Source organism: Myxine glutinosa, chromosome 1 (assembly GCF_964187855.1).
Source record: "Myxine glutinosa chromosome 1, kmMyxGlut1.1, whole genome shotgun sequence".
NCBI lineage: Eukaryota > Metazoa > Chordata > Myxini > Myxiniformes > Myxinidae > Myxine > Myxine glutinosa.
The window spans coordinates 101,536,228-101,560,269 of NC_136261.1; the positions used below are offsets into that span (position 1 = coordinate 101,536,228).

Below are 24,042 nucleotides of genomic sequence, written 5' to 3' on the forward strand. Positions count from 1 at the left end.
CAAAACACCTCATCACCACATAATTAAAAACACCTCACCACGTAATTATAAATACCTCACCACCACGTAATTCAAAACACCTCACCACCATGTGATTTTAAAACACCTCACCACCATGTAATTCAAAACACCTCACCACCACATAATTCAAAACACCTCACCACCATAATTAAAAACACCTCACCACCACATAATTATAAATACCTCACCACCACGTAATTATAAATACCTTACCACCACGTAATTATAAATACCTTACCACCACGTATTTATAAATACCTCACCACCACATAATTATAAATACCTCACCACCACGTAATTCAAAACACCTGACCACCATGTGATTTAAAAACACCGCACCACCATGTGATTTAAAAACACCTCACCACCACGACATTTTAAAAAACCTCACCACCACATAATACAAAACACCCTCACCACCACGTGATTCAAAACCACCACAACGTTATTAAAAACACTTCACAACCACGGAAACAAAAGTTTGAGGGAGTCGTTAAGTGACAACACAGACACTGCCCAGATATGTAGGTATATAGATAAATGACCGTACCCGAGTTGCCGTTTTGTTATGGTTTAAACCAATCATAATTCAAACAATTATTTTGCACAAATGTATTTGTAATATACGTGATATCACATTTTATAAACAATTTAAGTTAAAAATTTAAGTTGGAAAAAAAAATTTCCCCCAAAAAATTCAAAAAACATTATAATAAAATAATTAGAAAATTTTTCAAAAAAATACCCTTAGGACATACGGACGGGAGAGATATGTGCATACCAGAAGTTTGGTACGATTTCACAAAAGTTTGAGAAAGTAGTTCAGTAACAACACAACACAACACAACACAGGACAGACGCTGCACAGATATATATATATATATATATATATATATATATATATATATATATATATATATATATATATATATATATATATATATATATATATATATATATATATATAAATATATTGTTGCGGATATGGGATTTGGCCTCCATCCATATCCGCTTGTAAATATTCCCCTATTTCCCAATACTTCCCAACTATCCCCAATCCCCCATTCCCTAGTCCCATTTTCTGTAAACAACACTCTGTAGAACTGACCTTCCCCTATTTCCCCCATTAAATGTCGCACCCAGGTTCACCGCATCTCACGTAGACAACTATAGGACATCTTGCTAGTTATTCTTAGTCTATGTCAGTTAAGGACTCGTTTCCATTAATTCTGACTCTTCGTTGCACCAGAATGTGATTGTATGGCACCGTTGGAAAGTTTAGGACCTCCCAATACCTCCCCGCAGCTCTTCCTCATGGTACAACAACAACAACAACAACAACAACAGCGGCGGCGGCGGCGCGGGGAGTGTGCGTCCTCACTCCGGCTTGGTTAGCCGCCATTGAACATGTGCTCCGACGGGGTTACCACGCAGGGGCTCGCTGTCAGCTCCTCGTCAAGGGCGGAGCCCGGTAACCCCCCGCACCCAATGGAGGCGGCGGACCGATTCCATCTGGGGCGGAGACAACGGGCTGAGGGCGTGTCACTCCCCGCTGGGCATGCGCAGGGAGAGTAGAGGTGACGTCAGATGCGCCTCAGCTTGGAGAGAGAAGGACGCCACCTCCAAGCGCTGAATACCTCCCCGCATCTCTGGACTGGACCGAGCTGTATCCTGTCCCTGAGCCAAGGTGCACCTTGAGCTATCGACTGCCTGCCCTTCCTTGCCATCAATCCCCGTGTAAGTCCGTCTTGTCCCGTTTGTCTGTGGTCTGTCAGGGATAAGATAAGACTGTGTCTAAGTGCCCATCTTTTCTGTGCTTTACCTCTTACCGTGTAATCTACCCGTTTCTGCATCACCAATATTATATCCTCCTCCGGAGGTCTTGAGAACTGTACCCCTTGTGTCGTTGCATTTATCCCAGCCGTTGTGTCCTTTCCTTCATTGATTTAGCATAGCGCGACTTGGTCAACGTCGAGTGGAATCGGGCGGGATAGGGTTCTAATCGGGGAGTAACTGTGCGGATGCGGTAATACCAAACCGCTCGGTAAACTAACATCTAAAACCGCGTCTGTAACAATATATATATATATATATATATATATATATATATATATATATATATATATAGATATATAGATATATATATGTGCGGGGGAGAGGGGGAGTAAACCTATCCATATGTCTCCGGTTTCGGGGGGAGGGGTGGGGTCGTGAAAAAAAAAAAAAAACAACCAGTCAGTATCCCTGTGGTGGTGAGGGGTGCGAAATCAACCAGCCTGCATCCCGGGGAAGGGGGGGACAAAATCAACCATTCCGAATCCCTGTGGTGATAAGGGGTGTGAAATCAACCCCGTCAGTAATGCCAGGTGAAATCAACCCCGTCCGTAATACCAGGTGAAATCAACCCCGTCCGTAATACCAGGCGAAATGGCTTTTGACTGGATTTTGACATGGATGGATTTTGACGTGGCGACCCAATTTTCAATAGCGTTCTTCCTTATGCCTAGATACACCCACACACCAGATTAGAAGTTGGTACTTCGCTTATTTTTCAAGATATTCCGCTCAAAAGGTTCAGACATACATGGCGGCGGCCATCTTGGATTTTGACGTGGCGACCCAATTTTCAATAGCGTCCTTCCTTATTCTGTTTCCATCACCCTCTTCCCCGTTTTCTCTTTCCATCTCCCTCCTCCCCCCTCCCCCTTTTTCTTTCCATCTCTCTCTCCCCGTTTTCTCTTTCCATCTCCCTCTCCTCCCTTTTCTCTTTACATTTCCCCCTTCCCCCTTTTCTGTTTCCATCTCCCTCACCCCCCTTTTCTCTTTCCATCTCCCTCTCCCCTTTTCTCTTTCCATCGACCTCTCCCCCGTTTTCTGTTTCCATCTCCCTCTCCCCCGTTTTCTGTTTCCATCTCCCTCTCCCCCATTTTCTGTTTCCATCACCCTCTCCCCCTTTTCTCTTTCCATCTCCCTCTCCCACGTTTTCTATTTCCATCACACTCTCCCCCATTTTCTGTTTCCATCTCCCTTTCCCCCGTTTTCTGTTTCCATCTCCCTCTCCCCCATTTTCTGTTTCCATCACCCTCTCCCCCTTTTCTCTTCACGTTTCCCCCTTCCCCCTTTTCTCTTTCCATCTCCCCCTACCCCCTTTTCTCTTTCCATCTCTCTGTCCCCCATTTTCCGTTTCCATCTCTCTCTCCCCCATTTTCTGTTTCCATCTCCCTCTCCCCAATTTTCTGTTTCCATCTCTCTCTCCCCCATTTTCTCTTTCCATCTCCCTCTCCCCCATTTTCTCTTTCCATCTCCCTCTCCCCCGTTTTCTGTTTCCATCTCCCTCTCCCCCGTTTTCTGTTTCCATCTCCCTCTCCCCCGTTTTCTGTTTCCATCTCCCTCTCCCCCATTTTCTCTTTCCATCTCCCTCTCCCCCGTTTTCTGTTTCCATCTCCCTCTCCCCCGTTTTCTGTTTCCATCACCCTCTCCCCCATTTTGTTTCCATCTACTTCTCCCCCTTTTCTCTTCACATTTACCCCTTCCCCCTTTTCTCTTTCCATCTCCCCCTCCCCTCCCCCCTTTTCTCTTTCCATCTCCCTTTCTCCCATTTTCTGTTTCCATCACCCTCTCCCCCCTTTTCTCTTTCCATCTCCCTCTCCCCCATTTTCTCTTTCCATCTCCCTCTCCCCCGTTTTCTGTTTCCATCTCCCTCTCCCCCGTTTTCTGTTTCCATCACCCTCTCCCCCATTTTGTTTCCATCTACTTCTCCCCCTTTTCTCTTCACATTTACCCCTTCCCCCTTTTCTCTTTCCATCTCCCCCTCCCCTCCCCCCTTTTCTCTTTCCATCTCCCTTTCTCCCATTTTCTGTTTCCATCACCCTCTCCCCCCTTTTCTCTTTCCATCTCCCTCTCCCCCTTTTTGTTTCCATCTACTTCTCCCCCTTTTCTCTTCACATTTACCCCTTCCCCCTTTTCTCTTTCCATCTCCCCCTCCCCTCCCCCCTTTTCTCTTTCCATCTCCCTTTCTCCCATTTTCTGTTTCCATCACCCTCTCCCCCCTTTTCTCTTTCCATCTCCCTCTCCCCCTTTTCTCTTTCCATCTCCCTCTCCCCCTTTTCTCTTTCCATCTCCCTCTCCCCCATTTTCTCTTTCCATCTCCCTCTCCCCCGTTTTCTGTTTCCATCTACCTTTCCCCCGTTTTCTGTTTCCATCACCCTCTCCCCCTTTTCTCTTCACATTTCCCTCTTCCCCCTTTTCTCTTTCCATCTCCCCCTCCCCCCTTTTCTCTTTCCATCTCACCCTCCCCCCTTTTCTCTTTCCATCTCCCCCTCCCCCCTTTTCTCTTTCCCTCTCCACCTTTTCTCTTTCCCTCTCCCTTTCCCCCCTTTTCTCTTTCCCTCTCCCCCTTTTCTCTTTCCGTCTTCCTCTCCCCCTTTTCTCTTTCCCTCTCCCCATTTTCTCTTTCCGTCTCCCTCTCCCCCTTTTCTCTTTCCCTCTCCCTCTCCTCCTTTCCCCCTTTTCTGTTTCTCCCTTTTCTCTTTCCCTCTCCCTCTTCCCCATTTTCTCTTTCCATCTCCCTCTGCCCCCTTTTTCTCTTTCCACCTGCCTCTCCCCCCCCCCCCCCATTTTACCCTTTCCATCTCCTCCTCACCCGTTTTCCCTTCCCATTTCCCTATCCATCTTGCCCCCGCCTTTTCTCTTTCCTTCTCAGCCTGGTGTTGGCTTAGCAGTTAGGGTGCCGGCTTGGGATCCTAGGATCCTGGGTTCAAATTCCGGTCGATCGCTGAATTAACGCCAGGGGTGTTGACTCAGCCTGTCATCCTTCGGAGGTCGGAAAATTGAGTACCAGTTCACTGGTAATTCCCTGTGTGTCGCAAGAGGCGACCAAAAGGGTTGGTGGCAGGAAGGGCATCCGGCCATAAAACATTGCTTCAAAAAGGGGACCACGGTGCCCGAAAAAGGCCAACAAAGGCTCTGCGGGGAAAAATGGCCTCCAAAGGTGGTTATTATGCCTAGATACACCCACACACCAGATTAGAAGTTGGGACCTCGCTTATTTTTCAAGATATTCCGCTCACAAGGTTCAGACATACATGGCGGCGGCCATCTTGGATTTTGATGTGGGTTGCACCCACACACCAAATTAGAATTCGGTCCTTCGCTTACGCACGCACGCATGCACGTCCGCACGGATGGACGCACACACGGACTGAGGGGAAAACAATAGTCCCCCGTCGCACCGCCCTGTCCGTAATACCAGGTGAAATCAGCCCCGTCCGTAATACCAGGTGAAATCAGCCCCGTCCGTAATACCAGGTGAAATCAGCCCCGTCCGTAATACCAGGTGAAATCAGCCCCGTCCGTAATACCAGGTGAAATCAGCCCCGTCTGTAATACCAGGTGAAATCAGCCCCGTCCATAATACCAGGTGAAATCAGCCCCGTCCGTAATACCAGGCGAAATCAGCCCCGTCGGTAATACCAGGTGAAATCAGCCCCGTCCGTAATACCAGGCGAAATCAGCCCCGTCCGTAATACCAGGTGAAATCAGCCCCGTCGGTAATACCAGGTGAAATCAACCCCTTCCGTAATACCGGATGTATCCATCGTCTGTCCATAATACCAGATGTATCCATCGTCCGTCCGTAATACCAGATGTATCCATTCTCCGTCCGTAATACCAGATGTATCCATTCTCCGTCCGTAATACCAGATGTATCCATCGTCCGTCCGTGACAGTAATAGCAGACCTGGACAAAATCACAGACTGGTCAAACAAGTGGAACATGTCTTTCAATCCTGACAAATCTCACACTCTCACTATGTCTCTATGTCGCACAAGTGTAGCCTGCAACCCTATTATGGTTAAACTGCCAAAATCAAGACTCGCTATTCACCTTCACTCTTTCATTCCTCTTTTCTTCCGCCTCTGGAACAAACTCCCTCACTCTATTCAATCCCACTCCTCCCTGCAGGTCTTTAAAATAGCTGTTCACCACCATCTCGTCTTACCCCATCCAAAAACCTTGATCTTTTCCACCCCCGTTAATTCACCTCAGATCCACTTTTTTGAAATTCCGATTTCTTTCCTGGAAGTCCTTGAGTTGTTAGTTTATACCTCTCCCACCCCCCACCCCTCCCCCCTTTCCCATGCCTCCTCCCCCCAAGCCCTCTCCCTCCCACAGATCTCCCGATGTCCCTGCTCTCAAACGTTGTACTTGTGTGCTTCCCTCTCTCTCCCAATCTTGTTTCCCGCTCCCTTTATCCTGTTTTATGTGTCAGTTTGTCTTTTTGTGATTAATGTTAGCTCTTACATGAGCCTCGATCTTGTATACAAAAAAATAAAAATTGGGGTCATGGTAATGCTATGTGGCAAGTCTGGATGTAATCAGGCCAGACTGCAGGAGTAGCACGACAAACAAACACACAAACAACCATCCGTGAATTATAGTAAGCATGATAGCATTGGAGCAACATTAGCATTAATGGTATGGCATCCACACACAATGGCCATGATGCATCACTCCTTGCAAACTACTTGCACCGTTTTGTGACGGACCGTAAAATTGCACGATCTGAGAAGTCGGTAGTGTTAAATGTCACAGCAGACCGCATTGCTGAATACAAACCAAACAATTAAGTCGGTACTATCAAGTCATGATGTTGAAGAAAACGATGTTTGAAACTTCGCTGATAAAATTTTTGTTTTTGAATTAAACATCAATTCCTCAACCCTGTTTTTTAAAGTATAAGATTTCTGAAAAGCCTTAACCAAACAGACTCGTCAGAGACTATTCATGTTCTTTCTTCCAAGACTGTATTCAGTATTAAAACCAAGATTCCTTATTATGAGTGATGAAATGGTTTGGTTGCATATTGCACCAGTTGAAATTCCACGATTTTGCACTCGCATGAAATTTGCACAGAAATCGCTGCAGAGAGCAGAAGTAAATGCTCAATGCAGAATGACAAATTTTACATTTGTAATGATCCAAGAGACATTGATGTTATTTGCTCACATGTTAATGCTTTCTACCTACCTGAGCTACGAGCCTGTATATGGGGCTGTTCACAACGCCTCGCGAGTCAAATAACCACTCGATTTGGAAGTGACATCTATCTGACTTTTGTTCTGCAGATTTGTCTGCAAGATGAGCTCATCAAATTTATTCAGTTCCATTTCCTCCCCAAACAAAGAATCACAAAATATGGATTAATTGGTGACAATGCTCAATGCTCAATGACGAGACTCTCTGCTCACCTGCACTCCTTCATTCCTCTTTTCTCCCGCCTCTGGAACAAACTCCCTCACTCTCTTCAATCCCACTCCTCCCTCCAGGTCTTTAAAACAGCTGTTCACCACCATCTCTTATCTTCCCCCATCCAAAACCTTGATCTTTTCTACCCCCGCTAATTTCACCCAAAATCCACTTTTTTGAGGTGGCTTTTGTCTTCTTTCCTGGAAGTCCTTGGTGTCCTTGCGTTTTATACCTATCCTGCCTCCCCCCAGGCCCTCTCCCTCCCACACATCTCCCGATGTCCCTGCTCTCAAATGTTGTGTGCTTCCTCCCCTTCTCTCCCCATCTTGTCGACCGCTCCCCTTTTTATATACTTTGTTTGCTTGATTTGTTTGTTTGACAAATGTTAGCTCTTTCACGAGCCTCGACTCTGTATACAAAAAAAAAAAAAAAAAAATGCAATTTATACAGGACAAAGGAATTCAAGGCCGATTTATATGAGAATGGAGGAAGGATTTTTCATTGGCTGCACAGGCAACATGGTTCCTTAAAGTAGCAAAAGTTATGAAGCATGAATAACAATGTCCTGTATATTGAAATATTGTGTATTGAAAAATTTGATAATTATATTAAAAGGTGGTGGAAGAAGTCCAATATTGAAGAAAGTGCGAAATTACACGTTAATATTAACCTCTCGCCTCCCAATTTGCATTGCTGAGCTTGCAGACTTCAGGCCAAATGATGCAAAGTAATTAGCGGGTGCTATTTATAATATTACTCGCGATGAAAGCGGTATAGGCAGGCAAAGCTCCCCGGTGCCACCCCACCCTCTCAGGCCCTCCCACAAAACACCATCGCCTCCAGGGAAAGCTTTGCTCCATCAACCCGTGGAGAAGAAACAAGGGGCCGGAAAACGTAATGCTGTGAGAGAAAGTACTTGGAGGTAACCGTCCGGAACGAGACGTTAATCTGGTCGTACCGTCCATTAACCACAAGCCCACAAAAGATGGAATAATCACCTGTGTGCCTCCTCTGGCCTCCGACACCAGCCTAAGGTGAACGTGAAAGGACTGTGAAACCACCATGCTGCATCGTCGTTTTTATTGTTGTTCCAGATCTCGACTTTTTGAATTACAGTTCATCAGATATCCACTACAAGTGCCTTGGGTCCAACAGAAATGGAAGTTTAATCATTCAAATAGACATCGAAGCTATCGCCAATGGGTTATTGATACCGCAACTGCTATCCTGACCAGTGCACAGCAAAGCAGAATGCAAAATATGTACAGCAAGAGGTAATTAATTAAACGGGCAATGACTTGGATGGCACAGAGGTAGAGCACTTGCCTTTCGGCTATCTCGTCTGGGTGAGAGTCCGGACACAACTATAACCTGTCAGATCGGTGATTCACGGAAAGGTGTTTTATCATAAAATGCAGCGGGCCCTCAGATGGACATCAAGCTGGATGGCACATCTGCTGGCATTAGCCGGTGGGCATTAAAGATTCCTTGGTGTCTATCACAAAGAGTAGGCGAGCAATAGCCAGCACACTGGATTTCAAATGATCGTCACCTTCAGTCAAGTGTTCAGCCTGGCCAGCAGGTTCGAGCAAAATTTGTTTGGGCCAAAAACATTTCCAGACCAACCCCACAAGAATATGGGAATTATCAGTAGTAGTAATAATAATAATTTCATGCAACCAAAACTGGCAAGGCTCAAAAAGGAAGGTGTAATGGGAGGTTTTGACTTTGCATGTGGAAGAAGAGGAGAATTACTGTTGGTAGCAACAGAAAAAAAGCTCTAATGGTTGAGAGTTATTCACAAAGCATAAATTTCATCAACTCTGGCAATGCTTCTTGAATTGGCGACAAGTTAAAAGTTCAAGAAATGCAATCACACTACAACTTGAGAGGTCTCTGTTTCTTTGCATGTTTGTTTTGCTTCTACTCCTGGACCACTGCAAAGAATGAGTTGAAAACTGGTGGTTGTACTCGGGGTGTGCACGGGAAGGTTTGAGACAATAACAAAATCATAGCCCCTGGTGTTCAGGATTGGGGGGAGGGGGGGGTGGAGGGGATGTCGTAAATTTTCTCTTTGTAAATGTGTATGGTTATAGCACAGTTCCCAGTGTGGGGAGGTATTAGAGGTCATTCTAAATTCTCCGTTTGAAAACGATAATCATTGGGGGGGGGGGGGGGAGCTGGGTGGGCGGAGGGGAGGGAATTAACCAGTTCGTAGGGACAACTTATTTGCTGGTAAATTAAAAGGAAGAAACGAAATAAATGATAAGCGCAAATAACATGGAAAGTGCAAAAAGAAATGAATTCGGCATTCAATGATAATCCCAAAACATGAGAAAGTGAAGAGGACAAATAAATAAAATGGACACAGACAACAGGTCACATAAAACTTCTCATTTTGATAAGCCTCAGACAAAACAAGCGTTACGCCTCGGTCCCCCGTCGGTGAAGTGATACGAGTTGACAAAGTGGAAAAAGCAAGGCGGCCATCTTGGATTTTGACGTGGCGACCCAATTTTCAATAGCGTTCTTCCTTATGCTTGGATACACCCACACACCAGATTAGAGGTTGGTACATCGCTTATTTTTCAAGATATTTCGTTCACAATGTTCAGACATATATATGGTGGCGGCCATCTTGGATTTTGACGTGGCGACCCAATTTTCAATAGCGTTCTTCCTTATGCCTAGATACACCGACACACCAGATTAGACGTTGGTACTTCGCTTATTTTTCAAGATATTCCGCTCACAATGTTCAGACATACATGGCGGCGGCCATCTTGGATTTTGACGTGGCGACCTAATTTTCAATAGGGTTCTTCCATATGCCTAGTTGCACCCACACACCAAATTAGAATTCGGTCCTTCACTTACGCGCACACACACACGAAAACCATAGTCCTCCTTTCGCTCCACAAATTTCACAAGTGAAAACTAATGAAACTAGTAGAACAGTACTCGGTAGATCGCATACCTCCACCAGGCAGAACATTTTACGTTTTGTATCCACTGATAGGCCGGATCTGGATTCGGACCTGAACCAAAATCTGATTGTCTTGTTCTCGTCACCTAACCAACTCATCCCCCAAGTTAAGTCATAACTCGTCCACAACATTTTAAAATATCATGCTATATTTTGCTTGTCGCCCGATCTCTCAATGGTGAAGAATCACTTTAAAAAATAAAGAATTCTAGTATCCGAATCCATATTCAGATCTTCACCAAAATCAAATCGATTCATCCTCGTCACACACCCAATCTGTCCACCAGGTTTCATCCAAATCCGTCCAGAACGTTTTGAGATATCGTGCTATATGTCGGTTTTAGCCCCATCACTCACTCAATGGTGAAAAATCACTGTAAAAATTATCTGATCGGGATTCGAATCTTCACCAAAATTGAAACAATTCTTCCTGGTCACATGTGCAACCTCTCCACCAAGTTTAGACCGAATCCGTCCACAACTTTATGAGATATCTTGTTCACCGACAAACAGACAGACAGACAAACAGGGGTGAAAACAAAACCTCCATCCACCTTTGGTGGTGGAGGTCGAACCCCACAAACTGTACACAGGGCAGAGGAAATAAAATAATAATAAACTAGAACGACACACTTCGACATCACGACGTCGACCGAAAAGCCTCGGCCCACATTATTACATCATTATAATACTTGTACCAAGTTTGATTTAAATCCCTTTTGCTGTTCTCAAGTTATCACATTTTTAACTGACATGACCTCTGACCTATTGACCCCAAAATGTAATCAGTTCATGTTTACATCATTGTGCATACCTGTACCAAGTTTGAATTACATCACTTTAGCCGTTCTCCAGTTATAGACATAGTACAGACTTTGACCTTTGACCCCAAAATTTAATCAGTTCATCTTTACAACATTCTACATAAGTGTACCAAATTTGGTCAAATTCGCATCACTAGTTCACAAGTTATCAGGGTAACAGGATTTTCACCTAACATGACCTCTGACGTTTGGCCTTTGACCTCGTGACCCCAAAATCTAATCCGTTCATCTTTACCTCATTATACATACCTGCACCAAGTTTGACTAAGATCCCTTTAGCTTTATTGTATAATGATGTAAAGGTTAACTGATTAGAATTTGGAGTCAAGAGGTCAAAGTCTGTAATAAGTCTATAACTTGAGAATGGCTAAAGGGCAAAAAATTGGCAAAGGGGAATCAGTCACCCTTTCCTACTTCACGAATGACATATCCAGCAGAATTTTTTTTTTTTTAATTATCAAACCTGTTTCCGACTTTACTCATTCTGCTAGTTCACCCTCCCCCACCCCGACCTCCATTATCCCTCTACGTCTACGTCTACTTCTACTTCTCTTAAACTCAAACCATAAACCCCACCATAATGCTTGAAAAGTAAGCTGCACGAGGGTAAGGAGGGAATGGTGCAGAATGGGAGATGCAAACCTTACCCCTGAAAGTTTCTACACTTATTTTGTGCCCTTGCCTCACATTTCACATTTTTCCACCTCAATAGACGTGCATTCTCCCCCACTCACATCTCCCCATCCAGTCTCACATGCCTACTCTGCTCATTCCACCTCTCCAAATCCATTGATACACATCTCAATTTTCCTCATTTCCTTTCTGCCAATTCTCCACAACCTCAAACTTGGCATCATTATGATATTCTTCTCACTGTGATTTTTGTGACATCACTACAATTCCCCTGATCCAATTGCTACACTCTTCCCCTTCTCTCACTCGGCTCCCTTATCTCTCTCAATCCAATCTTTCTTCTTACATGTCTCACCACAGCAATCTCTTCACTTGTCCTCCTTACTATTCTTCACCACAACCCAGCACCAAAACATCCCCTTTCGCCCTGAAACTTTCTCAGCCTGGTGTTTATTTATTTATTTATTTATTTATATGCACTCCTCACCAATCTCCACAAGCTTCTCCCATTACCCCAATCACAATCGCTGCACCACTTGCAAATGGATATTGATGCCTGATGATTAAAAATAATAATAATAATAAGTTGTCGAGTTTAATCGGTGCAGAGGGAGAGAAAAAAACATCCACAAAAAAGATTTAAATTGACAGTAATAGATGCAAGCATAAACACCTCCAGACTCAGCAAACACACAGGACAGAGAGAATGGAACAAAAATACGATATCCGTCCAGGCAAGGAGATGGGAGGAAGCAAGTAAGGGAGGAGGGCAGAGGAGAAATATGGGGTGAGGGGTGGGGCGGGAAGAGGGGTAGCAGGGAACGATTGGAGGCAACAGCCAGGAACGGAAAGATATGAATCGCCCAGCCTTTCCCTTAAAAATTGAGCACATCAAAAGGGGCATGGGCATTTCAATCCATCACACTGCTGGTTTCATGGTAAGTCAGGTGCATGCCTTGGTTGGAAGAACAATGCAGTGAGCATTTTGAATTAAAAAATAAAAATACCTTTTCTGTGTCCCCACCTCATCAAATATGCCAGGGAAAAAAGGTGACGTACAGGAGTGATGGTGCGCATACAAATATCAAATACAATTGACAAAACAAAGAACCTGCAGGCAGCAAGTACCAGAAAATTATAAATGAGGTCTGACAGGCTAAATCTGGAAGGACTACCATCTTAAAAAAACAAAAGTAGCAGTATATTTAAAAAAGAAACAATCATGCAAAACTTATTGGAAAATGCTAAAAAGGTCAGAGAACCGAAGAAACGCCGTAAGCACTTCCATTGTTCAGTGCATCAGCCGACGACGGAACACTTAAAATTCCATGTTTAAAGCAGAGCAGTGAAACACAGGGCAGAGAAAGTGAAAGCCCATTAGATATGGAGTGCAGGCCACAACGACCAGCTTGGGAACTGAAAAAACTGGAGTTTCAGACATCAGGAGTGGGCATTTCACTGATTTACAGCATCATAGAACTTTGGCGCTGCCACATTGATGAGATTCTGAAATGCTGTTAAATCACAAAGCAAGTAATGATGCCGAGAAATTGCCGAAGTGGCATGCTGGATGTGTGCACTACTATTGGCAGAAATCTGATGCCAGTGACGCAGCACACACGATTGATTGAGAGGTTTGAATCTTCATTGAACAAATCATGTTTATCAATCAAGTTATCAAATAAGACATACATACCTCTTTGTTTTTCATGATGATATCTAGAGTTTCTTTCGATATCATGGGTGAGTGCTTTTCATTACGGGGGTTGATGTAGTTGTAGAGATCATCCATTACATCTGCAGTGAGGCATCAGATGGGAGGAAAAGAAGTTACTATACATTACCAGCTCAACAAATATGATCACATGACCACATATACTGCAGTGGCAAGGCAGTGAACACCGTAAAAAGTCCGCCACACTCACTGTTCATTTGGAGTTCGTTTTGCTATTATAGTCACAAAAAAGACATATGCCAGTGGAGATTTACAAAAGTGGAAAATAAATGTATTACCAATGAAACATACTCACATGCAAAAGTTACAACAATAAATTCCAAAAAAACAAAAAAATTGGTGTGTTGTGGAGGTCCCATAATCTTGTGCAAGTCTTTGGTGGGGGAGGAAGGGGACAGACTCCGTAGTGGGGTTTATATGAGCAAATGGACACCTGGTGGCAGTCATGCAATCATGATGCCCATCTCTCCAGGATAGAATTATGAGAAATGGTGTCCGGGAATCGGAACCACACCAGTAAGAGCAATTCAACACAAGGATTTCCAAACTCCACCCCAAGCCGATTAACCAACAATTAAAATACGCGAAAACAAACACTACATAATAAGATTAACCGAAGCTTCGAATGCTGTACCTCTCACAGCAAGAGAAAGAAGGAAGTGAAAGAGCGTGCATGTATAAGTATGTCTACATATTTAAAAAAAAAAAAAAACCACCTTTAGAGGCCATTTTTCCCCACAAAGCGGGGGTTGGCCTTTTTCGGGAACCATGGTTGTTGTTGTTTTTTTGGTCCCCTTTTTGAAGCAATGTTTTACGGCTGGATGCCCTTCCTGACGCCAACCCTTTTTGCCGCCTTTAACGACAAACAGTGAACTGGTACTCAATTAGCCGACCTCGGAAGGATGGCAGGCTGAGTCAACCCCCCTGGCGTTAATTCAGCAATCGACCGGGATTCGAACCCAGGATCCTTGGATCCTAAGCCGGCACCCTAGCCGCTAGCCCAACACCAGGGTTTATATCAGTAAACTCTACATATCAGTCATTATTGGTTCATCAGTCATAACATAACTGGAAATCTTAATGGATGTAAATTAAATTTATAAAAGATATATATATATATATGAGGAAGGATAGCCACAGAAACAAAGCATACAAACTAAAGATGCAAGGTTGGACTACAACTCCCAGATATACAAAGACTAAATTTGGAATGGAGAAGGGAAGAGTAAAAGAAAGGGCACGAGGCAGCTAAAAGTAGAATCTCAGGTATATGAGTAAAGACAATGCAAACCCCAAAAGAAAGGTCCACTTCAGAAATTTCAATCTCACCGTGCCTGCTGAAGCAGCCATTACAACAATCAGCCCACTACTCACCGCTGAACACTTTCTTGGTTTCTTTGTGCAAGTTGGAAATGGCAATGCGTGCAGCCAATATGGCATAGTCAGGATGATGCGTCGTCATTGTAGCACTCGTTTCTGCAGCAAGCGTGTCCAACTCAACTGTAGTCACCCCATTGTACAAGCCCTGGATCACCTTCATTGTTATTTGTGGCTGTAATAGGTAGATTATGGGAACAAAGCAGTGGCGATTGCTGTCAAAGCTGCGAAATGGCAACTTTTAGCTTGGTATTTAGCAAAAATTATGTAGCTTAAAATTTAAAATTCGGACAATTTCCTACATATCACCAAATTATCATCAAAAAATATGTCGTGCATTTGTAGTCAATTGTCATGGACATTGCTCAAATGTGCACTGGCCGACTCCAGCTCAGGAAAACTGTGCAAAGCCACATTACTTTAAAGAAGTGTTTGGGATTAAGGGCACAAGCCTTTTTATTTTAATACAAACTCAACCACATACTTTTGCCATGCAGTGTTCAAACAAAGAAACAAAATACTAAAACAAGAAGACGTCAAGCAGAGCACGATAGTTGAAAAATCCACCCCTCCCAAAAATAAAAAGTTGCCATGGATACATCAAATTGTCCATTTCATTAACATAAAAATTGACGATCTTAATCAAAGCTCAGGTTAATCAGATGAAAATAGACGATTGTTCTGATGAAAATTTATGATTTTAGAAGTTTGACCTTAAGTTGACCTTTGACCGTAAAAATAGTTTGTTTCCCAATTCAGAGTCACTATGCACTTGCTGTTTAATTTCCAAGTCCATCGGATAAAAATAGATTATTCAGATGAAAATTTATGATTTTAGAAGTTTTACCTTGAGTTCACCTTTGACCGTAAAAATAGTTTGTTTCCCAATTCAATGAGTCACTATGCAATTGCTGTTTAATTTCCAAGTCAATCGGATAAAAATAGATCATTCAGATGAAAATTGATGATTTTAGAAGTTTGACCTTGAGTTGACCTTTGACCGTAAAAAATAGTTGCTTTCCCAATTCAGTGATGCACTATGTAATTGCTGTTTAATTTTCAAGTTAATTGGATGAAAAGTGAGGATTTTTCAAATTAAAATTGATGATTTTAGAAGTTTGACTTTTGACCTTTTGACCTCCAAATAGTTGCTTTCCCAATTCAGTGATGCACTATGTAATTGCTGTTTAATTCACAAGTTAATTGGATGAAAAGTGAGGATTTTTCAAATTAAAATTGATGATTTTAGAAGTTTGACTTTTGACCTTTTGACCTCCAAATAGTTGCTTTCCCAATTCAGTGATGCACTATGTAATTGCTGTTTAATTCACAAGTTAATTGGATGAAAAGTGAGGATTTTTCTAATAAAAATTGATGATTTTAGAAGTTTGACTTTTGACTTTTTGCCCTTGAAATACTTGCTTTCCCCAATTCAGTGATGCACTATGCAATTGCTGTTTAATTTTCAAGTCAATCGGATGAAAATTTATGCTTTTGAAAGTTTGACATCGAGTTGACCTCTGATATTTTGACCTCACAAACAGTTGGTTTCCCATTTCAGTGACTCAATGTGTAAATGCTGTTCAATTTTCAAGTCAATTGGAAGAAAAAAATGTCAATTTTAGACATTTGACCTGAAATTCAATAATCTTCGTCCTTATGACTAACTCCACCATCTTGTGTTCGTGATGATCGGTTTAAAATTGTCTTTTTGTCATTTAAAATAGTAAAATTGTCGGTTTAAAATTGCAACTGGGTACGTGATGACAGAATAACGCATAAGACCAACCAATACACTTGAAAAATATTCGATTTTGGAAGTAATAATACATCATCAGCCACTCACATTTGCAAAACCACATCGGGGTAAAACATGTGTGCATCAGCTTCATGCTGGGGTTTATGTTTTTCGTTTTCCGGAGGCCAACGTCTAGTTTAAGGGCACACCGCACACATGCCATGGCAGGAAACGTGCAATCAGACAGGCGATCGTCCATTCATCCCACTATGCTTCAGCCGGAAAAAGCGGGCCACGAGACACCAAGCCGAGCCGCAGGATGCGGCCCATAACCACATTCCACCATGCATAGAGGGAACAGCAGTGCCTGCTATTTACAAGCGAGGCAGCAAGCTTTTCTGTAGGCTTTATCACATCGCATTTCACTGGCCTGTGCCACCTTCCATCATCATTATACCCCTCATCGGCGGCATCGACGGCACCAAGTAGAAAATATATGTGCAGGCACACGCAATGGTGGTCATGCAATCATGAGAGAATACAAACATAAGCATTTTTAAACAGTCAACTTAATTGTTTTCTTTGCTTCGGGGAATTTTACTAAAGCAATGTTGATGTGAAAACACTAGCATCTTATCAATCAACGTGAGCTCCCTCAACTCTTGCAATTCCGATTGTCGGTCTTCACACTATTCTCCCCTGCAAAACATACAACCACCTCCACATTTGCAGCCATACAACCCTCCACCTTCCTGTACATCCCCCACCACCTCATCCCTCATCTTCAAATACAAGCTTCACACCTTCCAGGTGGATCAAGCCCCTAACAGTCCATAAAGTTTCATGACCTATGCTATTCATCGCTTTGCCGCACTCAGGAGCGTACGCTTTGTGTCTTCATAGACGTAAACATTTGGAAGAAAAAATAAAAACTTGATGTCAAACCAAAGAGAGCTCTTGGTAATGGCAATGAAACAATGCTCTTGGGGATCATGCAACGTAAAAGGGAAGTATCCTGAGAACATCACCAGGACCTCACCAGGACCTCACCAGGACCTCACCAGGACCTCACCAGGACCTTTATTCCATTCATAAAGCACAAAACAGGATTAGAAGCATTTTCTCCGAAGGTCAGTTGGACCAAATAGGTCGGATGGAAGGATCGGTGATTTCGCTTCTGAATGTCCCTGCATCATCAATCGTGAGTTTTGAGGAAGAAGCTCAATGAAATTTTAATGGCAGTTTTTGGATAATTATTCACCCTCCAGACTGTTCCTGGCCACCGTCGTCTAATGTGGCCATGGATTAACACCTGGGACCTACATAGCAGCAACAGCCAATATGAACAGTGGCCAGATATAAGTGAATAACCCTGGTGTGTTGATCTGACAATCACAATCCATGACATATGCTATTTGGCTCAACGTCAACACAAGTGCAAATCACACAGCCTGCCGATATGCTCAAAAACACCCTGTTAGTCATTTACTTCATGTTTGCATTGGTATTTCAATAAGCCTCCATTATGCTCCAGTATGTACAAACAAACAGAAATTACAGAAAATCCCCAACTGTCAATAATCTCTTTAGCCAGCTGCTGCTCACACCTTACATTCTGTCATGCCTCAATTCCATTAATTCCTGACACTAGTTCATTGAATAGCTATTTTATTAATTAGATGTGGTCCACCCCTCCCCCTACCACCCCCCCACCCCCTCCCCAACCAATCCTCCCTCCTCACCCCACACCTCCCACTTATCAGCAGTACCTCAACATCACTTGCCAAATCCAACAGGGATTTCTTGTCTTCGAAATACAAAACAAACACCGACTTGCAATGTGGTGCACTTGCCCTCTCGAACTACACTCACCCCCTTTCCTTTATCAAAGTGCTCTCAGGTTAGCATCTAAAAGACCCAATGGCATGATCATCATCTGCTGCCAATGTCGATGCCAGAAAACAATACCCATGACAATCCTCAGTTTGCCATTCCCGATTACACATAAACAACTACCAGCCACAAGAGGTCATTGGTTTACGTTGCGCTAAAGCCAAAGCATGAATCACACCAAGCCCCTTGCAAACACTGAGTATAGCCATTTAGGGATCAAAAGAGCTTTGTCAATGGCACCACCAATCCATTTCACAATGCTTCACTAGTCCACACACCAGTAAAACATAAGCCTCAAGGAACACACTGGGAGACACAGTAAAAAGGACCAATCTAACATCATTGTTTGTACTGGCTACATACATTTAAGCACTAAAATACATGGTAGTGGGTGTCAACCAGAAAGTGAGCAAACTGATGCAATAAATCACAACGCTGCTACATTTATCAGCAAGAAGCACAAGCTCCGAGCCTGTGACTTAACAGCAAACATTTGAAAACAGGCATGGCTGATACAACACAAGACAACTATCCCAACAGAGGGATGTTGCAGCAAGTAAAACATCGCCAGAGAAAACATAACGTAATGAAACAAAATGATTTTAAATTGCATACTCACAGGGTCCACAAATTCCGAGTTGAGTCCATAGCAAAGCTTTTGAATGCGAGAGGTGATTTTGTCGAACATGACTCGTTCCTGCCGCCCATCTGATAAAATATAAAAACACACCATTTAATTTTTCTTCCACAAAGCCATTCTTCAACATTCAGCATTTAGAATCATTTGTTGAACAGTAATGGCTGTCACCCTCTTGTCTCCTGCTTCCTTTATGATATGTTCTGTGCTAGCTTCTACACGAGCCTTGACTTGGTATACAAAAAGAAAACTAGAATCCGGGCACTCGGTAGAGCGCATACCTTCGCCGCAGCTACTGTTCTGTACTTGGCATGGGAGTGTATGCGATGTGAAACTTTATGTGAAATGCGATCGATTTTTAAAAATCAGAATTTGAGCAAATCTGTTTCATTCGTCTGTTAATATGCCTCCCCGATTGACAAATCTGCAATTTGAATTTCATTTGAGGTTGAAATGATTGCGGGAGATCGCGTTATAGTGATGACGTCTTGGATGGACATCCTCTTCTTCAGTCGCTCATAACTTTGAGTGAAATACGATCGAGTTAAAAATAGTCAGAATTTGAGCAAATCTGTTTCATTCGTTTGTTAATATGCCTCATCTATTGTCAAATCTGCAATTATAATTTTTTTTGAGGTTGAAATGATCGCGGGAGATCGCGTTATAGTGATGACGTCCTGGATGGACATCTTCTTCTTCAGTCGCTCATAACTTTGAGTGAAATACGATCGAGTTAAAAATAGTCAGAATTTGAGCAAATCTGTTTCCCAAAATCTAATCAAATGTGTCCCGTATAATAACCAATCATCCCACCAAATTTCATGCAATTCGGTTGAATACTTTTTGAGTTATGCGATTAACATACACACACACAGACATACAAATAAATACACAGCGATCAAAACATAACCTTCCGCTTTTGCGAAGGTAAAGATGTCACCAATTATATTAACTAGCATGACTCGGGGCTCTCCGTGCACCTCACCACACGTTGTTTCAGAGGGATAGGCATCTTTGACCATTTCGGTGTCTTTTGGGTCTTCATGGTGTTTTGGGTCTTCAACGCCATTTGGGTCTTCAGGGTCTTTTGGATCCTCTGGGGCTTTAAGGGTATTTTGGGTCTTTGGTGTCTTCAGGGGCTTTTGGGTCTTAAGGGTCTTTTGTTTCCTTTGAGTCGTTAAGAGTCTTTGGGGTATTTTGGTTATTCAGGGTATTTAAGGGTCTTTTGGGTATTTGGGGTGTTTTGGGTCTTCAGGGTCTTTGGGGTCTTCTGTGTCTTCAGGGTCTTTTGGTTCCTCTTGGTCTTCAATGGGCTTTTTGGGTCTACGTGGTATTTTGGGTCTCTGGGGTGTTTTGGGGTCTTCAGGGTATTTTTGGGTCTTCGGGGTGTTTTGGGTCTAAGTCTTTTGGGTATTTTAGGTATTTTAGGTCTTTGGGGGTCTTCAGGGTCTTTTGGGTTTTCAAAGACATTTGGGTATTCATTGTCTTTTTGAGCCTCAGGGCCTTCAAGGGTATTTTGGGTCTTCAGGGTATTTTGGGTCTTTAGGTATTTGGGGTCTTTTGGGTCTTCAGTGTCTTTTGTGTCTTCAGGATATTTGAAGTCTTCAGTGTCTTCAGGTAGCTTTTGGGTCTTAAGGGTATTTTGGTTCCTCTGGGTCTTTAAGGGTCTTTTGGTATTTTTGGGTCTTCGGGGTGTTTTGGGTATTTTGGGTCTTCGGAGTGTTTTGTGGTCTTCAGGGTCTTCGGGGTCTTCTGGGTCTTCGGGGTGTTTTGGGTCTTTGGGGTGTTTTGGGTATTCGGGGTGTTTTGGGTATTCAGGGTGTTTTGGGTCTTCGGGGTCTTTTGGGTATTTTGGAGCGATTTGGGTCTTCATGGTCTTTTTGAGCCTCAGTGCCTTCAAGGGTATTTTGGGTCTTCAAGGGTATTTTGGATCTTCAGGGGTCTTAAGGGTCTTGGGGGAATTAAAGGCTCGTCAAAGGTCTGATGGGTCTCAACTGTCTAAACGTAATGAAGAGGGTTAACTAAGAGGGTGTTCATTTATTTGGTTTGGTTTGGGAGGCGTTTTATTTGAAGAAGAAGAAGACGTTTTCGTCGCATATAAACACAACGACATAACCATGTACGTTTGCTCTTTTATAATAACTAGGGCATGCCCGTACTATATCTATATCTAAAATTATATCCCCCCCCTCTATTTACATGAAATGGTTTGGTCCAAAGCGAACGGCTTGCGAGTACGGTGACAATCCCCCCCCTCTATTTACATGAAATGGTTTGGTCCAAAGCGAACGGCTTGCGAGTACGGTGACAATCCCCCCCCCCCTCTATTTACATGAAATGGTTTGGTCCAAAGCGAACGGCTTGCGAGTACGGTGACAATCCCCCCCCCTCTATTTACATGCAATGGTTTGGTCCAAAGCGAACGGCTTGCGGAGTTTGGTAAAGAAATCGCCATAGCTCGCTAACTACTTGTCCGATTAATATGAAACCTTGAAAAGGCACATCCTCGGGTCCCCAGCAATATACCTGGCAAGTTGCAAGTATATCGGACCGGTAGTTGTCGCGAAACAGCGGTCACAGACAAACATACATACATACATACATACAAACATACAAACATACAAACATACAAACATACACACAGAGATTACTGGAATTATAGATAGATAAAGAATTATATATCACCCGATATATAATTAACGATCACAACAGAAAACCTCAAAATAATTGTACGTCTGAAGTCAGAAGTTCAGAAATTTGGAACCGATTGAATGATTTTCCGACTTCCAAGACGAGAGGTTTTTACCTTTTCATCGCACCTTCAGGTATAAACATTCTAGTTCTACTTCTGTTCCGAAGATAAATCCGTTTATAAATCAGCATCCTTCTTTCAATGTCGGCGACTGGCTAACAGGAGTGTCTTGGGTAAGTAGGCTATGTAGGAGGGCACCTGCATTCTTTGCATCGATACTGGGAGGGCATCACGAGCGTCAAATTTGTTTTGTCGATTGTCTCCGTCAATTTCAGAGTCAAACTGGAGTCACCCCTCCCAGGAGGCATCTTTAGCAGGAGAACGTCCCTTCCACAGGATCCTACAGCACATTAGGTGGTGGCAAGCGAAATTCAGGCCCTTCTCAAGAAAAGGGTAATCGAGGAGTTGAAGGATCACAACAGTCTATGCCCGTTTACTACATTTCTCATCCACAAATGCTATGGTGGACTGCAGGTGAGTCTGAGTTTAAAGGAGATAAATCAGTACTTTTCGCATGGAGAAGCTCCATTCCATCCTGCCAACACTGAAGGCAAGGGATTTGGCAGAAACCCAGGACTAAAGAGATACATACAGAGCCTTCAGAAAGTATTCACACCCCTTGACTTTTTTCACATTTTGATGTGTTACAGCCTGAATTTAGAATAGATTAAATTGAGATTTTTTGGCACTGATCTACACATAATATCCCATAATGTCAAAGTGGATTTTGTTTTTGACATAATAATTAAAAATTAAACACACAAATATCTTCTTTTTTTGTATACAAAGTCGAGGCTCGTATAAGAGCTAACATATAGAAAATATAATAAAGAAGGGGAGAGAGAGGGAAGCACAACAACAGTAGAGAACATTGACATCGGGAGATCTGTGGAAGGGAGAGGGCTGGGGGAAGGAGGGGGTACACGGGATAAACAAATGGGTACTATAAGGACTTTCAGGAAAGAAAACGGAATTTGAAGGAGGTGGATTTAAGGTGGATTAACGGGGATAGTAAAGATCAAGTTTTTGGATGTGGAAAGATATGAGATGGTGGTGAACAGCTGTTATGAATAACTGGAGGGAGAAGTGGGAGTGAAGATAGTGTGGGAGTTTGTTCTAGAGGCGGGAAAAAAGAGGAATGAAAGAGTGAAGGTGAGCATAGAGTCTTGATTTTGGCAATTTCACCAGAAAAGGGTTGCCGACAGATCTTGTGTGTCCTGCAGGAATATTTGGGGGGGACAGAGCACAGACAGAGCATGGGGAGCTAGGCTGGAGAGGAGTCGGTAGAAGATAGAAAGAACGCCAACCTGCCTGCAGTGAGAGAGTGAAATGCCCTCAAAATAAGCTCATCCCGGGAGATTGACGCACGACAGAGGATGCCCAGTCGGCGACTGGCTTTGGAGGCCAGCTTGGAAATGTGGTTTTCCCAGGAAAGATCATGGCAGATAACGAGACACAAAAACTTGAGTGACCGAACTTCTTCGAGAGGATTGTTGAGAAAGTAGATGGGAAGATTTTTCCATATGGTCTTTTTGGAGAGACAAGGTGAGTGTGTGAGATTTTTCAGGATTGAAAAACATGTTCCACTTGTTTGACCAGTTTGTGATTTTATCCAGGTCTGCAGAGAATAAAGAGGCTGCTGCCTGTCGATCTGAGGGTTGAGATATGGAGCAGCAGAGGGTGAGTCATCCCAGAACACTGCCTTGAGGAACTCCAGCCTGAACAGGAAGGGGAGATGAGAGAATTCCATCTAAAGCCACACATTGACTGTGACCAGAAAGGAAATCTGAAAGCCATGCGTGGAGGTTTCCATGGATACCATACGAGGAGAGTTTGGTGAGCAGAGCTGGGTGCCAGAGAAGTCAAGGGAGAGAGCTCTGATTTCCTGTTTGGCATTGAGGACCTCCAGCCATTGTTGAGACAGCAGAAGCAGCATGTCCAGAGTAGAATGACCTGGTCTGAGCCCAAATTGATGATCTGAGATCAAGCCATTGGAGAAGAGGAAGGATTTAATATCAGAAGCGATGATGGATTTCATGACCATGATTGGTCTGTAGTTGCAGGGATCTGTTTTTGCACCTTTTTTGTGTAAAGCAGTAATGTTGGCTGTTTTCCAAGCATATGGCAGATGACCTTGAGCAAAAGAGGGTGAAAAGAAGAGAGAGGGGGTGTGATAGAGCAGCAGAACAGGATTTTA

At 43.2% G+C, this 24,042-nt stretch overlaps 2 protein-coding genes across 3 annotated transcripts in view; both read right to left on the reverse strand.

Annotated features, from left to right (window-relative positions):
* The window catches only part of TIMM10B (translocase of inner mitochondrial membrane 10B), a 512,565-nt gene extending 505,375 nt beyond the window's left edge, over positions 1–7,190 (reverse strand). Inside the window, exon 1 of the mRNA XM_068115900.2 lies at positions 7,181–7,190. The gene's annotated coding sequence lies outside the window, so the exon portion shown is untranslated. The remainder of the gene's footprint in view (positions 1–7,180) is intronic.
* Positions 1–24,042, reverse strand: part of RRM1 (ribonucleotide reductase catalytic subunit M1) — a 400,603-nt gene that overhangs the window by 352,637 nt on the left and 23,924 nt on the right. For both annotated transcript variants that reach the window (XM_078775295.1, XM_078775291.1), the window contains exons 3-5: positions 19,076–19,164; positions 14,823–15,000; positions 13,410–13,510 (exon numbers count right to left, since the gene is read on the reverse strand). In XM_078775295.1, coding sequence (XP_078631421.1) covers positions 13,410–13,510; positions 14,823–15,000; positions 19,076–19,164 — 368 coding nt within the window. The remainder of the gene's footprint in view (positions 1–13,409; positions 13,511–14,822; positions 15,001–19,075; positions 19,165–24,042) is intronic.